Here is a 15,850-nt window from a genome sequence, read left to right as displayed (position 1 = left end):
CACAACGTGGAGCTCCATAAAGCTCATGTGATATAAGTTACTCTAATTCACTCACTGCTAATCGGTGGAGTCAGCTGGGCCTGTAACCATGTAATTTTGGTTTTAAGCCATTGGGAAAAGAATCAGTCAAAGTCCCAGTGAAAAGAAATTGAACCCAGAGAGAAAAAACGGGGGTGAAGAAGCTGGAGTGCAGACCTGAGAGACGCTGGATGACTGAGACGAGAACTGCAGACTTTGTGTTTAACAAACTTCACAATCACATGGCGATTTAGCACAAATATTGCCACGCTGGGAGGCGACTAACTAGCTGCAGATGTAGCCACCAGTTCTCCGCCCTCGGTGGTGATGAAAACTAAAGCATCCGCACAAATGCAGCACGATGTGGCATGATCATAATTCAGCGCGCTGCAGCTTTGGTTTGCCATCAGTTTCATATTGTTCAGAGGTGTTGCAATAAATCCTAGGAATATGTTGCATTGCTGTTTAGTCAACCAAATAAAATGTTGCAAGACAGTTTCAAGAAACACTTTTTACTTGTTCCTGCAGAAATTTGATGTCAGCAAAAAAGCCAAATCTGACCCAAAAGACTGTTTGAAACATTTTTGATGTCATAATTGTTCACTCGACATGTGCTAACAGCTGGACTTAGAGAAAACCTGCAGAGTGGCGTAAATCATTATGTCATGGTGTTTCTCACAAGCAGATGGCAGTCCGAGTCCCTTGTTGTTGCGCTTCGTTGCTCGTTTTAAATGACCCCATCAGAGTCGAGGAATGTTAATAAGCCTAAGTGTTCAGAGGAAGGCAGATGACCGCCTGTTTTTAGCATCAGTTTACTGACGGGGTGGCAGGATTTCGTGTAACACACACACACACACACACATGCACACGCGTATCGTTGACACAGTTGGGCACCCTGACCTTAAATAGCAGAAACAGGCGCTCAGAAAGAGCAGCACTGCTCCGTTCAGCAAACAGCTGCAACATCTTAACTGAATTTAGTGATGTAAAAACTAAATGGAATGATTTTTTTTTTGTTAGCTTAAAGTGATAATACCGTTAATTAACATAAGTCGCTTAGGCCAATCATGATAAACTCTAAGAGCTTTCCAAGTCAAGCCGACCCTAATATTTATGCTTAATTTAACAATAAAAGTATAATTAATCCAGGTTTAAACTATTGTTAATAGCTGTGGACCGCACAGTAAGTCCTTTAAACCTGCCAACTCCAGGAATTGCTGTAATAGTACGTGTGTTCTGCTTATTATCATAATTGTAAAAATCAGCACATTTTCCTGTTGCTTTTGGCTGTAGTTTCACTCAGCCAACAGCCTAATCTTTTTCTTTCTTTTCCTCAGGGTTCTGATTGGATCGCCGCATTCAGGCCAGCCTGCCAGAAGGACGGGAGATGTTTACAAATGTCCTGTTGGACGGGGGGACAATACCTGCATCAAACTGGAGCTGCCAAGTAAGAATAACACATTTTTGCTTTTACGTTAATTATGCAATACAAAGGTACATGAAGCCTTAAGGGGTACTAGGGTCCAACAGGGGAACTGGACCCTGTAGAACTGGTTCTGGCCCCTGACATTGCTCCTGTACTGAAGAGATGATACTAAATTCATTACTTTTATAGTTTTTAAAGGAATGCTAAAGTTTGCCATAATACTTTTCCTTAAGTTGAAAGTTTGAATGAGATGCAATTAAAAGTAAGTACTTTAAACCTGCCAACTAAAGGAATTGCTGTAATAGTACGTGTGTTCTGCTTATAATTAATCCAGGTTTAAACTATTGTTAATAGCTGTGGGGCATAGACCATCACTTTCCCTTCTCCACCTATTGCTGTGCACTGCTGGTCAGTCGGCTGAAAGAATCTTATACTGGCCAATGCCTATAGGCCGTATTTTCACAATGGCTATGCTAAATGGTAAGTGTTCTGTACTTGTGTAGCACTTTATCTAGTTCAAAACGCTTCACGCGACTCACAGATTCACACAATGATAATGGTGAGCTATATTGTAGCCACAGCTGCCCTGGGCAGACAATTTACACCACCATCAGGCAATTTTTATATGAATTGTCCAGCTTAAGAACATAAAAATGACTGAGATCATTATACTAGAGTTAAGAATATCACATGAATTGTTGTAAGCTTGACAATTTCATACCTTCTTAATATGTCTTTAAACTTTTCTCAGTACTATAACATAGTAGTTTGTAAGTGAAAGGGTGTAAGAGTGTAATTATTTTTAGGAATAATAAATGAAAATCTTACAGATCTTAAATTGCATTTGAACCCGTTGTATCAGGTCTACATTGTGAGTCACATGATAACTACAGATTATGCTGCCTTATAAAAGGATTTGGTTTGATTTAATAAAGATGTTTGTTTCTACCTCAAGGCTGAGCATATTAAAGACAATAAAAATCAGTTAGTTGTTAAAACAAATCTCTGTTGTACAGAAGCTTTCATGGTACTGAAAACGACTTGAGTGAACCAAATTACATTTAGATCAAAAGATAAAGGAAACAACTCAAATTCTTAACTAAAATGAGCTTTGGGGCTTTTTCCCGTTTCTGGTCTTTATCCCTTGTTCATCAAATAACATCCACAACGTCCTTCTCTGAAATTGTTTGTACCAATCTATTAAAAAAAGATTGGTAAGTAAATGTAATGTTTGTGTGCTCATTTGGCTCTTTTTGTGTGCAATACCTTAAAATATTCTGCTTAGAGTAACTGCTAATCTGATTGGGTTTTGACGTTGCTACATGTGAACAGGAAGACGGACGATAAACAAGGTTTTAATGTTTCATCCTTCCAAGTTATCGTAATTATGCAGATAAACGAGACTTATCTGCTACACAGCACGTAACATTTCCTTTGCAAGTTGTCCATCTTTGTGTTGACATCTGTACAGGGAGGAAGAGGAGCTGCACACTGGAACTGGTCACTAGAGTGGCTCAGGTCTCTGGTCAGTGGCTCAGACATGTTTATTTATTAAAAACTCAATAAATCATTTGGAATTGAATTAGCTTTGCACTTTCAGACAGACTAATCAGAGACACACTTGGATTCCCCCCACCCCCTTATTTTTATATTATAAACTGAATTTTCTTTTAAAGTGACACATCAACCACAGCTTGGATCTGTGTTGATATTTCTTCAGCATGCCCGTTCCATCACCATGAGCTGTCAGTCAGCTTGTCGCTCTGAGCGTTTTTTTACTAATGACACACAGCAGTCCCACTTTGCCAGCTCTGTCTCCACATTGGGTTTACAGTTTTCCCAGCACAGACGATAAAGCCCAAACCATAATGAGGCATAAGGTTAAACTGTGCGGTTGATGTGTTGTAATCTTGAACCACCCCTTCCATCCAAACAGTGAAATTGGAAAGTGGTTTTGCCACGATCATTAAGCGTGATGAAATACTGCCAAGAAGTCACCCGACACCCATGTTTTTTTAGACAGACTTGATTATGGTATGTTTAAAAAGGTGATTTATGGTGTATATATTGGATAGAATAGAATAATTATGTAGGTTATTTGTGCATACATGCATAAATAACTAGTCAAAACATTATTAATGCCTTATCACGAGTTCTGTCCAAATGATACATTCTTTCTCTATCTCACTTATAATTGGGGACATTCAAAGAAGCAAGGAATTTCTGTATATTTCTCAGAATTATTGACACATTATAAAATATTATATTTATTATTAAGTACACTAAAGTCTGTTTCCTAAATCAAAATGTGTAAAAGAGGCACACAAAAAAAAACTAATACAAAAAGCAAATACTAGCTCCTCTGTACTGCTATGGGGACTTAAACATTTTCTAAAGAGCAAACTGGGATTTCAAACTATTATCCAAGATGATTAAAGGTTTAATCTCCACTGAAGGATTTCTGCTTGCTTTAAAGTTCACTGAAAGGGTCCTGCCACCTGGACATGATTTTACCAACAGCAGAAAACCACCTCAGCTGATTAACACAGAGGAGGACATTACATGTGGTCTGGATCTTAATGTGTCACATCCTAGCACATTTATAGAACCATAGTTCCATAACCCATCCACCAGCTTGGTCGATGGGGAAAATTCATCATCATTTCACAAGTTATTTTACTTGGCATTGAATAAAAACATCTGTTTATTGGTGCATTTATTGTGTGTTCAACTAAATGTCTTAATTTAGTACTGTTTGGAATAACATCACCAATGGTTGTATTAGTATTTTCTACATTGGAGAGAATATTTCACAGCCTGTTTAAGACTGATTTGTTGTCTTTTTCAGATTTGTATCAGGCTTGCGGCACATCATCCACCTTCCTCTGCTCTCCTTCCTGTTGCATGTGAACATATGATGAGCCACAGGATGTGAATCAGTGTCGTTAATCATCAAAGATAATTAGGAATATAGGAACAGACGACTGATAAACAGATTTCTCATCCTTTTGTTTACCATATTGTCCAATCCAAAATATTCTCCATGTAATTACAGTTTGCTCTTTGGAATAAACTGAAGGGTATTAAAGAAAGGCAAGATGCATATTTCTTCTCGTGAAAATCCCCTCCTGGGGAGCATCATTCAGAGTTAAATGGCATGCAAATGTGTTTGTGAGAGCATGTGAATCCCTCTGAAGAGAAAAAAAATCAAATCCAGATCATTCCCAAGTCAAGGAATTGGTTGCTAATTTTAGCCACATGTTGTGATTGCTTAATGATTCAACCGCCCCTCACCCCAGAACCTTTCCTTCCTACAACATCATCATCTGTTTTAACAGCAATAAGCTACACTTAGAGCTAACATAAACAGTGTTTAAAGCATATACATCGGTGACTATTATGTCTGCTGAACAGACAGAAGCCGTAGTCTTCCTGTGGGAAAATCCAGGAGAGGAATTTGTTCAGCTGTTCGTTTTCTGTGCTGAGTTCTGTTTGTCTCGTCGTGTTTATTCACTCAGCTTTTTTTTCTTTTCTTTTTTGCTCTTTTCCAGCAAACACAACTGTTCCCAACTTGCATGAAGTAAAGGAAAACATGACCATGGGAACCACTCTGGTGACCAATCCCACTGGGGGATTTATGGTAAGCAGGAAGTGTACATCTTCCACACAAAAGACTAAAATCATTTTATTTCCTCCTATGAAGTGTGTAAGTTGGCCCTTGAATGGCACAGTTTGCTCTATATTCCTCATGGAGACGCGCTGCCCTGGGAATGTAACGTGAAACTGTAAACCGACTGTACAGATGAAGAAACGGAACGTTTTGTGTAGAAGTGGAAAGCACTTCTGAGATTGTCAAGGCGTGAAAACCTCAAGCGTGTAGATGGGTATTTACATTGTGCATAATTTGCAGTGGACTTATTTTAATAAAATAAAGAAGAAATGAAAACAAATTTGTTTGTCTTAAGTAAGCACAGGATTAGATTCCAGGGGCAGAATGAAGGTTTATAAGGCATATATTTTAGATGTCGGCCTTACTATTGTTTATTTAAATATCTTGTAATTGGACAGAAATTTGTTGGACAGTGTTTTTTACACTGATGAATTCTGCAGCGGGAGATGAACTATGAGGACTTCCCAGGAGCTTATTGAAGTATGAAATGTCCTGGTTAGAAGGAATGATTTACCAGTTCTTGAGTTTAAAAAACATATTTTTCTGTTCTTATGAAGTATTTATAGGCTTTCGACAGTCATTAAGCTGAACTTCACAAAGTAGTGAAACAATTGTGGATCTCTTGCAATGCTCAAATATTATATACACAATAAAATATCAAGAACATTTTTGGAATATTTGTCATAATTAGACTACTGTAAAATGATTATTAATTATATTTTAAACTTTTGTGTACTTTTAGACCCCTGCATCTTTTTGTGTAGTTGTTGAGAATTTTCCAGCACTTCAACACAGCCTCTGTTTAGTCCATTTGAGTACTTCTTTCCTCTTGGGATCCTTGCTGTTGCTCTCCAGTAGCCCTGAACCTCCTTTCACCCGTGACCTTATACTGATGGAAATGATAACCAGTCGTAAACCTGTGAGATCCTCTCTTTCACTGTCTCAGTTTATTTTTGTGTGTGTGTGTGTGTGTGTGTGTGTGTGTGTGTGTGTGTGTGTGTGTGTGTGTGTGTGTGTGTGTGTGTGTGTGTGTGTGTGTGTGTGTGTGTGTGTGTGTGTGTGTGTGTGACTTTTATCTCCACAGGCGTGTGGTCCTCAGTATGGCTACATGTGCGGCCAGCAACAGTACATCTCAGGAGTTTGTGCGAACGTCAGCCCGTCGTTCCAGATCCTCAACTCCATAGCTCCCGGAGTGCAAAGTACGCCGCTCGCCTGAGCCACACGCAGCCGCTCTGCGCAGAACATGACACATCTGTACGAATTATCTGGTCAGGATAAGTGATAAGAAGTATCTACCGATCATAGCGGTACCACCCAAGACCCCGGCATCAAACTCGCCCTCCCTTACCAGGAGGGGAAGATTAGAGCATTCTTCTTTAATGTAAACTTGTCTGCTACCTCGTATTCCTCTCTGACTTGGCCCAGCCCAAGTACTTCTGCTGCATTGTATGCCCAAGTTAGGAGACGGTTTACTGCACTATGTCTCCCTGGAAGGAAACAACCAGGAAAAAAAAAAAAAAAAAAACGTAGCGTAAACAGAGGCCAGTCATAGCCTCTATCTGTTTGTCAGATTCTTTCAGGATCATTTTTCTTGCTATTCTTTTACTAGAAACAAATATATGGATGAATCATGTAGTGTTTAAAAGTAGATTTAACCCAGTAATCAACAGATCAGATCTTTAGCTCCAGATCCTTTCATTACTGCTCTAGAGCATTTGTGTTATTTTCACACGTTGTCCTCTACATTTGTGATTTCAATATAATTTATCAAGAACCTGTTAGAGAAAGTTGTGCATATTATTCACGTAACCAGAAAACGTTGCCTTGGATGTTTGTGACACAGCAGCTTAAAAACGAGAACTGGATGATCCGCAAAATCCATGTGCACTCACAGGCCACATTATTAGGTACAGGTTGTTGGCACCAATTGAACCTCATTTGCTGTCATGACTGAGTTCCTTATGGTTTATGTTTAATAAGATGTCACAAAACATTCCTCCGAGATTGACTGCGGAGGCTGATTGAGTAACACAAACTTATTGGTTGTTAAAAAATTAAATAAATACTATTTCAAGACAATTTGAGCTTTGTGGTGTGGCAAATTATCCTTCTGGAGTCAGCCACCAGAAGGCTGGTACAGCCGTAGAGTGATGGAGATTGTCAGTAATAATATTCAGGTTTAGATTTAGACAATGCATTGCCCACTTTCATGTCATTTATGCCATATTCTATACAAGTGTTAAAGTTGAAATCATTAGATTCAGGTGGGCCAGTAGAGCAGCCAATGTTTTTCCAATCTATGATCCTTCTTTCATGAGGCTGTTTGTGGTCTTCTGTTGCTGTTGTCCATTCGCTACAAGGTTGTAGCAAGGTATTTGTTGCCTTTCTATAATCTCTACCCAGTCTGTCCATTCTCCTGGATGTTTACTCGTTTTTGAATCAATTATTCTCAAAAATCCTCAATTTCTGAAATATTCAATACTTGAGTGCTGGGGTCAAAATCACTTTAATCTCTTTTCTTTCTCATTCTGATGCTGTTTCTTTAACACAAGTGAGTTATGCGAGGTGATGAAATGTGATTGGTTGACTATTTGCATTTGCAGTTGAACAGTTGTACCATTGCTGAGTGAGTGTATATGAGGAAATATTAGTAGTCCAAAGTGTCTATTCAGACCAGTAAAAAAGTATGTTGAACAGGAAATGTGAACTTTCAGAATCACTGTTAGTATAAAAATAAATAAAAAAGCATGTTTTGCATCTCCTGTAAAATATTGTGTTTTAGGCAATTCCTCCCCTCTAATATAATAGTTGTGCAACCCACATACACAGCTGTGTTTCTCATTCCAGCTATGTACTTTTTTGATAAGTTGCATGCCATTTTAAAGATCACTAGACAGGCTTTCCAATTATATAAAAAAACATCACCAATTGCCTTTTATATAGAAAAAAAACTGATTGAAAAATAATGTCCTTTACTTTTTTGACATTTCAATTTTGTGTTTTTTTTTTCAGATTGTACGAGCAATATGGACATTGTCTTTGTACTAGATGGATCAAACAGTATCTACCCATGGAAAAACATTGTTGACTTTCTTGTTCGTTTCTTGGAAAGAGTCCAGGTTGGACCCAAGCAGGCTCAGGTCAGTAATTTATCAGTACCAGTTGCTCTGGAAAAAGTCATTTGAATCTTTATTACAACTATCTTTGTATAGGCCACAGCAGAGAGTTTTCCACAGGTAGACACTAAAATATATTTTCATTTTGCTGCATTGTATTTGAAAGTCAGATTATTCACTGAAGATGAGGTCCTGTGTATACAAAACAATGTAGACAGGCTGCCTGGGACGAGCAGTCCAGGAAAGGAACATTTAGTAGGATAAAGAAAAACTGGAATAACATTTAATACAATATCTATATGTTTTCCAGGTGGGCATAGTGTCCTATGGTGAGGATGTGAAGCACCATGTCAACCTCAGCCAGTTTAACAACAACAAAGAGCTGCTTACGTTTGTCAAAAAAATTCCTCAGCACTTGGGGACAAAAACTCACACTTTCTTGGCCATTGACACTGCCAGGTACTGCGCACCTGCTGCACTTTTCATTTAAACTAATTCAATTCAGTTGCACTTGTCAGATGTTTTCACTGATTGTTACGTTCATCCCATTTAAATGTCTGTCAGAACTTAACTTCAAATGCAATGTTAATTCTGTGCAGAAATTCACATAGGATTAATTTAATTTGACAAATGTCATTGTTTTGTTTTTTTAAGTCAACATGTTTAGTTTCCAGCATAGGTAAATTTGTAGTTGATAGGCTTTGTAGCAATAAGCAGTGAGATGGGAGTTACCTTAAGAAATATTGGATAGTTTAAATAAAGGAAATTTGATTCTTATCAATTGTTTTACACTCAGTACTTTTATGTGCCATAAATCTGTCAGCTTAATAAATACAGTATTCATTTTTTAATGACTTTTAAACAACAAACACTAAAAATTAATTTAAAAAAATAGCATTGCTGTGAATTTTAAACACTTTTCACCAAAAATGTTACAACTTTCAAAAAGACTTCTCTTTGGACTGTTTTTAAGAGAGCTTTATGTTGCCAAAATTTACAAAACTGAAGTTGGCAACGTCGATTATAACAAGAAAACAGGTGGTGCACATAAGAAGATATCCCAGGGATTATTAACCAATGTTCAGACTCAAAGTCTAGTGTTACCAGAAGATGGTTAATTGTATATTTACAATTATATTATTTACTGTCATTGCGTTGGAGTGTGATTTCAAGGAATAAATATTCAAACATTTCAAACATGATTATCAGATCTTATCTTGTTTTCTCTTGTAGGAAACCAATCTATTGTGGTTCAGTTAATTTGTCCATTTCATTATGCAAATTGCCTGGTAACCTGCAATTCTCAGCTGATCTATAAAACCATGTAGAATTTCACACCTTACTGCTTTCATATTTAATTGTGTACTTACTTAGGAAGGAGGCCTTCACGCAAGAGAGAGGTGCAAGACCCGATGCAAAAAAAGTCATGGTGATTTTGACTGATGGAGAGTCACATGACTTCTACATGCAAGACGACGTCATTGGCGAGTGTGACCAGGATCGCATCGAGAGGTTTGGCATTGCTGTGAGTACAAAAGTTATATTTGCATTGTCAGACATTTCTGATCATTTAGTGTAAATTTGATGTATTTAAACAAGAAATAATTTTAACGTTTACAGGTTTTGGGATACTACAAACGTGAAAATAAAAGTGAAGAAGAGGTGAAGAAGTTTATTGATGAGATTAAGTCAATATCCAGTAAACCCACACAGGATCACTTCTTCAATGTGTCTGACGAGGTGTTCTTGGTGAATTTAGCGGATACGCTGGGAAGAAAGATTTTTGCCCTGGAAGGTAAAAAGCACAAAATAATATTTATGAAGTTTTACATGACACATGCAGATGGTTCCATCTGCAGCATCCATCTGTCTGCAATACGACTAGATTTTGCAAATATAACAGGAACACTGTGACTGTTCATCCGAACAGGAAGTATTTTCATTAAAACGTTATAGAAATTATGTATGATATCCAAATGGCATGTGATTTACTTGTGCATTTTTTTTTAGTTCAAACACAGGCAAAATTTCAATAGGAAATCCACACAAGTTTTGTTGATAAAGCCTCCAGATAAGAGATTCAAAACTAAGTTTTTTTTCCAGTTTGACATAAATATTTAAATGAATATATTTTTACGAAGCTATTATGTAGCCACAAGACAGTTTTATTTTGTGCTACTTATCTATGCATCGCTCAACGCAATATATTCTTCCTCAGCAACATCTGGAAACTTTACCTCCTCCTTTGACATGGAGATGTCCCAGGCTGGATTCAGTGCCCATGCTTTTAAAGTAAGTCCAACTTGGAATACTAATATCTGAATATAAAAGTTTTTTTTAGAAGTAGGACTGGACAATAAAACAATGACAATGTATATTGCAATAGACACATGATTAATATCGATAGATTATACATATGATAGAATATTTAAAATTCAATTTAAAGAATATTCACTGAACTCCGATCCAGAACCACATGGCATTCTGGGAGATGTAGGCAGAGGAAAGGCTTTAGCTGCTCAACCGCTCACGGCGAGCTCAGCAAGGTGACTGTCTTCAACTAAGGGTGCGTTCACACTGCAGCCTGAAGTGACCCAATTCCGAATTTTTTTTTGACGTAATGCGACTTGTATCCGATCTTTTAAAGGCAGTGTGAACCGAACAGGTCGTATTCTTTTTTTGAATGTGACCCATATCCGACACGTATCCGATTTAAATGCGACCTAACGTTCAGGTCGCATTCATCCGAACTGAACGTCACTGGACGTTCAGTTCGGATGAACTGAACGTCCAGTGACGTCCAGTGACGTTCAGTGAGTATCTCACTATTTGTTGAGAATAGTGAGATACTCAACAAATCTCACTATTCTGCATCCTGATATGCGCAAGCGGGAAGAAAAACAACAAACATGACGAACTATAATGAGGATTAAGTTGTTAATATGCTGCTCTGGCCGGACAACAACTTCAAATATGTAAGCTAAGCTCCACCGTTAGCAACCATGTTTACTTCCGCAAACGCTGAGCACTTCTTCTTTTTATGGCGGTTGGCAGAATACTGAAAACGCTGACTCTATTGCGCCCTCTAGTGCGCATGCGGGACAATTTCAGATGGTTTGCCCGTTCACACTGCAGAACGCATACAGGTCGCATTTACTGGCAGTGTGAACGGCCCTGGCAAAAAAAAAAATCGGAATTGCCAAAAAATTTGATCCTAAATCACTCACTCTTTGGTTGCCAAGCAACAGTCTGTTGGGTAATGGTGCGTTCAGAGCCTCCACATAGTCATTCAGAGTCTATGTGGAGGCCCGTTGAGGGCCATTGCACGGCACGATTTGAATGGATTGGAGCGTTTTGAGCCGTCCAACACGTCCAACGCTCCACATAGACTTTGAATGTAAACTAGGTAGATGAGGCGTCATGTATCGTTTCGACACATAGCAAAATTGTGTCGATTCTGTGTGATACTGTGTCACTCAATACTGACACCTGCTGGACATTAAAAATTACTACAGGCATCGTAGTGATTTGATGACCTACTCTATACAATATGATTTAAGTCTTTGTATTTTATTGAATATCATATTGTATTATGTCATATCTTCAGTTACATTTAAAATATATTTGATATACAGTCAATAAAGAATGTGGACATGTACCATAAAGTGAAAATTTAAGTGAATGTGTTTGAAATGAGGATGCATGGACTGTTTCTTTTTCCACAGATTTTTATTTAAAAAAAAAGTTTTTACAACCTTTTGAAATTTAGCCTGTTACACTTTTTTGACAAAACTTCTGCTGTAGAAAAAAATGAAGTAAACACTACATTCACAGCAAACCCTTGTTTTTCTTAGGGGTTGTGTTCCAAAAATAACCCGTGATAGGCGAAATCCGTGAAGTAGTTACCTTTAGTTTTTCAAATTATTATACAGCATAATTAAATACTCTACATTAATACCAAATAACAAAACCTGTTTTCAGGTCAGCGGATGTGCGTGTGCATCAATCGGGCCTTATTAATGTGATCCGCAGTCATGTCACTAAAGCGTCTCCTCCTACCTGCCCCACGAGATTCACAGCTGTATCTACGGCAGAGCGACGGATCTCTTCAACGAGCCTCCGGTCAGGTTTTGTTGCCTCTGGCCACAGTTTTTTTCCAGCTGGCATTCAAAGTTTCAGTTTCCATCTCCTGAATGGCCAATCTGTATTAAATACCATATGTCTCAGGCACTCAAGTAGAGAAGAAGCGCGGAGACTGTTTTTACCAATCATATGGTCAATTAGGACGAAGAACACTGTGGGGAAAAAAAACTGCACAAAAAAATTTGCAAAGCAGGGATACCGTGAAAAGTGAACCGCGTTACAGCGAGGGTTCACTGTATAAGAAATAATTTATAAAATACAACCGAGTAATTTGTAGAATGGCTGTTTATCTAGGTGAATCTAGGACTTCATTCTCATGCCTGGCCTCATAATGCCTCAGCATTGAAAAGGTGGATTTATTTAAATAAGACAGTTTAGTGAAACATATGCAACACTTAACCTGCAGAACATAATATGAAAGTAAACTAAGAGTCAATTTCAGCTGAATTTGGATTCAGATAGATCAAGTAGAAACCGACAAGAACCGGATGAAACAACAAAAATGAAAACATTTATTTTCCAATATAAGATCAAAATGGACTCGCACTACTGTGGAAACCTTTCCTTTGAAGCTGCTCCATAGTTGACGCTGTAAAAGATCAAGAATTCGTTTGGCAAATGCATTTGACAGATTGACAGAATCGCTTCCTTAGTTTGGCGCCTTAATGTAATTTTGAAACGGTTCCTGTATCGGTCACGTGACTTGCTTAAACCAATACGCGCACCGACACGGGTGTTGGTCTGTGGGCTTGACACATGCGCTGACGCATCGGTGTTGCCGGACCCATTACTAATGTAAACCATACGCACCAGAAAACGCTTTTGGTGTGAACGCACCATAACGTGTGCAACAGCAGTTTCAGGTTTTGCCACCTTGCCACCTAACTGATTAAACATAAAAAAAATGGCATTTCGTGAAAACTGTGAATTAATTAGGGGAGGTCATGTCATAACTTGACATTATTTCAGATATTTAAAACAAAAATCTCATCAACAATTATTGATATCGACTGACAGGAAACACTTGTTGTCATAAGTTTTTCAGGCATATCGCCTAGCCCTATTTAGAGACATGCTCAACTCAGAGACATTTCCCTTATTTTTCTCTGTGATGAATCTTCAGCCTTTCTGTGATTCACCTCAGTCAGTAGATAATTGTAGACATAATCCTGGTTTTTTCCCCCTGAGCTCATTCTGCCGCAGACTGGTGCTGTTTTGTCTGAATGCATTAGAGCATTAGTGAAACCCAAGACACATACAACGTAAGAGATGCTTTGGGAAGCTGAATTAGATGTTTGTTGATTTTTGCCCCCTCGCACCGTGCTAAAATTCATCCAATAGGTATTTCCTGCATTGGCTTAGAACAAACAGGATCCTTTCTTGCGTGTCCTCTTCCTGTTCCAGACTTGTGCTCATCACCTCCTCTGTCGCTGTCTACAGTGATGATTGTGCCTGAGGCGACTTTCATCTTTACACGGTCAAACAAAATGAGTTGTGCCACGGAGGACTGACCATGCGACAACACACTTCCACAGTCACAGTGTGACTCAGTGTAGAGCTTATTTAATGCAACATAGTGAAGCCAATTATCCAAATAAGGACTTATTTGACCACACCTAATCTGATTACATTAGAATGGATGAGTTTTCTTTTTATTTCATTTTCTCTCCAGTAAATTACAAAAGTATTCATACTCTTTGATGTTCCCAACAACATTTTTTTTTTTTACATATTTTACTCTACAATCTACAATTTTAAAGATTAAGAAAGAGACCAACTCGGTAGTTTTACAAATGTTTGTATGTTTAATTAAGTCATTTAGCCTAACATGTTCTTCTGGCATTTGCTGTGTTGTTTCCCATAGGACGGCTTGTTACTGGGAGCGGTAGGAGCGTATGACTGGAACGGGACGGTGATCATGCAGACTGCTCAATCTACAATTAATCCAGAAAAAGATGAGTTTTACGATCCGAAGGATGGTACAACTCGCAGAGGACTGGCAGAGTACTTGGGTGAGCCAAAACCCATACATCATACATGTAGCGATAATGATGAATCCAAAAATCAATAAAAGAAAACAGAAATAGCAGATGACTTTGTCTTTACTTTTAGCTTTGAGACATTTGCACTTTGTCCCTTAGTCCCTTTGTTAATCTCTCTGAATGATGCTGAAAACAACTTTAGCTGATAAAATAAAATAAAAATTCCAATGTATTAAATTAAACACTCCAGCTGCAGAGTCAATTTTGAGTTATTGCCAAATAGAGGAGAAAAACATGCAACTTGACTCTGACAGCTGATGCTCCTCTTTTTTCCCCTCCCAATAAAATAAAGCATACAGACTCTCCTTTCTGCCTCCTGCCTTCTTGCCTTCTACGGCTTTCAAACCAACTACAGCCTCTTAACATGAAATTATTTAATCAACATGTCATTAGATGGAGCACTGCTTGGTCCGGTCTGTAAACCCAAGTGATGGCACATGATTTCTCCCGAAGGCCAGGCTGCAGCTTGCAGAGATGCTATGTTCCATTCCGAGGAGGGGTCTGCGCTTGCCAGTTTCCACTGGTGCTTTATGGTTTCCTCTACACAAGCTGACATAAACGGCGACTCATAGAGGCGTTTATAAATATCACAAAAAACCCGGGGAGGCGGTGTGTGTTGATACTTCAGTAATAATGTAATTTTTTTGCAACTTCAACTTTGTTCTTTTTGCAGGGTATGACGTCCAGTCTGCATCCACCCCTCAAGGTGTACTATACATCACTGGGGCACCGCGATACAACCACACGGGTCGGGTAGTTATCTACCGGCTGACAAAGGACAGCAAGGTTGAAACTGTGCAGATACTGCGTGGGGAGCAGGTCAGTGTTCATCAGTTCATCTCTGTAAATGCAGTAGGAATGGGAGTGCAAAAATATTTGCTTAAATATTTCAGCAGATCCTTCCAGGTTCAGAAGAAAGCTATATTTAGATATGTGTATAAAAGACTGCAATTTCAGAGTAAATTATGTGTGATGAAATGTGTTATGTGTTATTCAGTTACATGGGGAAATGAGAGGTTTTAAAAAAGGTCATTACATTCTTGGAGAGGATGTAATAATCAAATACAATAAGTGATCATCGGCATATGTGAGTACCTCGATGATAGAAGAATGTTTGGCACTTCTCCAATCTGGAGCATACGGGGGGAATTTTGGCAAACTAGAAATAAGACAACAAATTTGTTTGCATACTTCATCATTATCGATTTGAAAACCCTGCCTGTGCTGAGGCGTTAGCTTCATGGTTGATGTCTTAAGATGTTGCTTCAACATCACATTATTATGTGGTGTCCACATAATGCTGTTTCCTCACAGTGCCACCAAAGTACTCTTTTAGTGTGGTCTTTGTAAATCGCTAGTTTTTGCTGTTTGTGTCTTAAAGCAAATTTTATGTTGAATTATATTTAACCTAAGAGGTCAAAAATAGAACAAGTTT

The 15,850-nt window shown here is 38.3% G+C and overlaps 1 protein-coding gene across 1 annotated transcript in view; it reads left to right on the top strand.

Annotated features, from left to right (window-relative positions):
• Positions 1 to 15,850, top strand: part of itga1 (integrin, alpha 1) — a 47,159-nt gene that overhangs the window by 19,888 nt on the left and 11,421 nt on the right. Inside the window, exons 3-12 of the mRNA XM_008423751.3 lie at positions 1,356 to 1,465; positions 4,996 to 5,084; positions 6,199 to 6,313; positions 8,127 to 8,254; positions 8,541 to 8,689; positions 9,605 to 9,755; positions 9,851 to 10,025; positions 10,449 to 10,522; positions 14,238 to 14,385; positions 15,089 to 15,234. Of these exons, the coding sequence (XP_008421973.2) occupies positions 1,356 to 1,465; positions 4,996 to 5,084; positions 6,199 to 6,313; positions 8,127 to 8,254; positions 8,541 to 8,689; positions 9,605 to 9,755; positions 9,851 to 10,025; positions 10,449 to 10,522; positions 14,238 to 14,385; positions 15,089 to 15,234 (1,285 nt within the window). The remainder of the gene's footprint in view (positions 1 to 1,355; positions 1,466 to 4,995; positions 5,085 to 6,198; positions 6,314 to 8,126; positions 8,255 to 8,540; positions 8,690 to 9,604; positions 9,756 to 9,850; positions 10,026 to 10,448; positions 10,523 to 14,237; positions 14,386 to 15,088; positions 15,235 to 15,850) is intronic.

Source organism: Poecilia reticulata, chromosome 12 (genome assembly GCF_904066995.2).
Source record: "Poecilia reticulata chromosome 12, P_reticulata-male-v2, whole genome shotgun sequence".
In the NCBI taxonomy this organism is placed as follows: domain Eukaryota; kingdom Metazoa; phylum Chordata; class Actinopteri; order Cyprinodontiformes; family Poeciliidae; genus Poecilia; species Poecilia reticulata.
The sequence above is the reverse complement of the archived record's forward strand: the minus strand, read 5'-3'. Positions and strand labels throughout refer to the sequence as shown.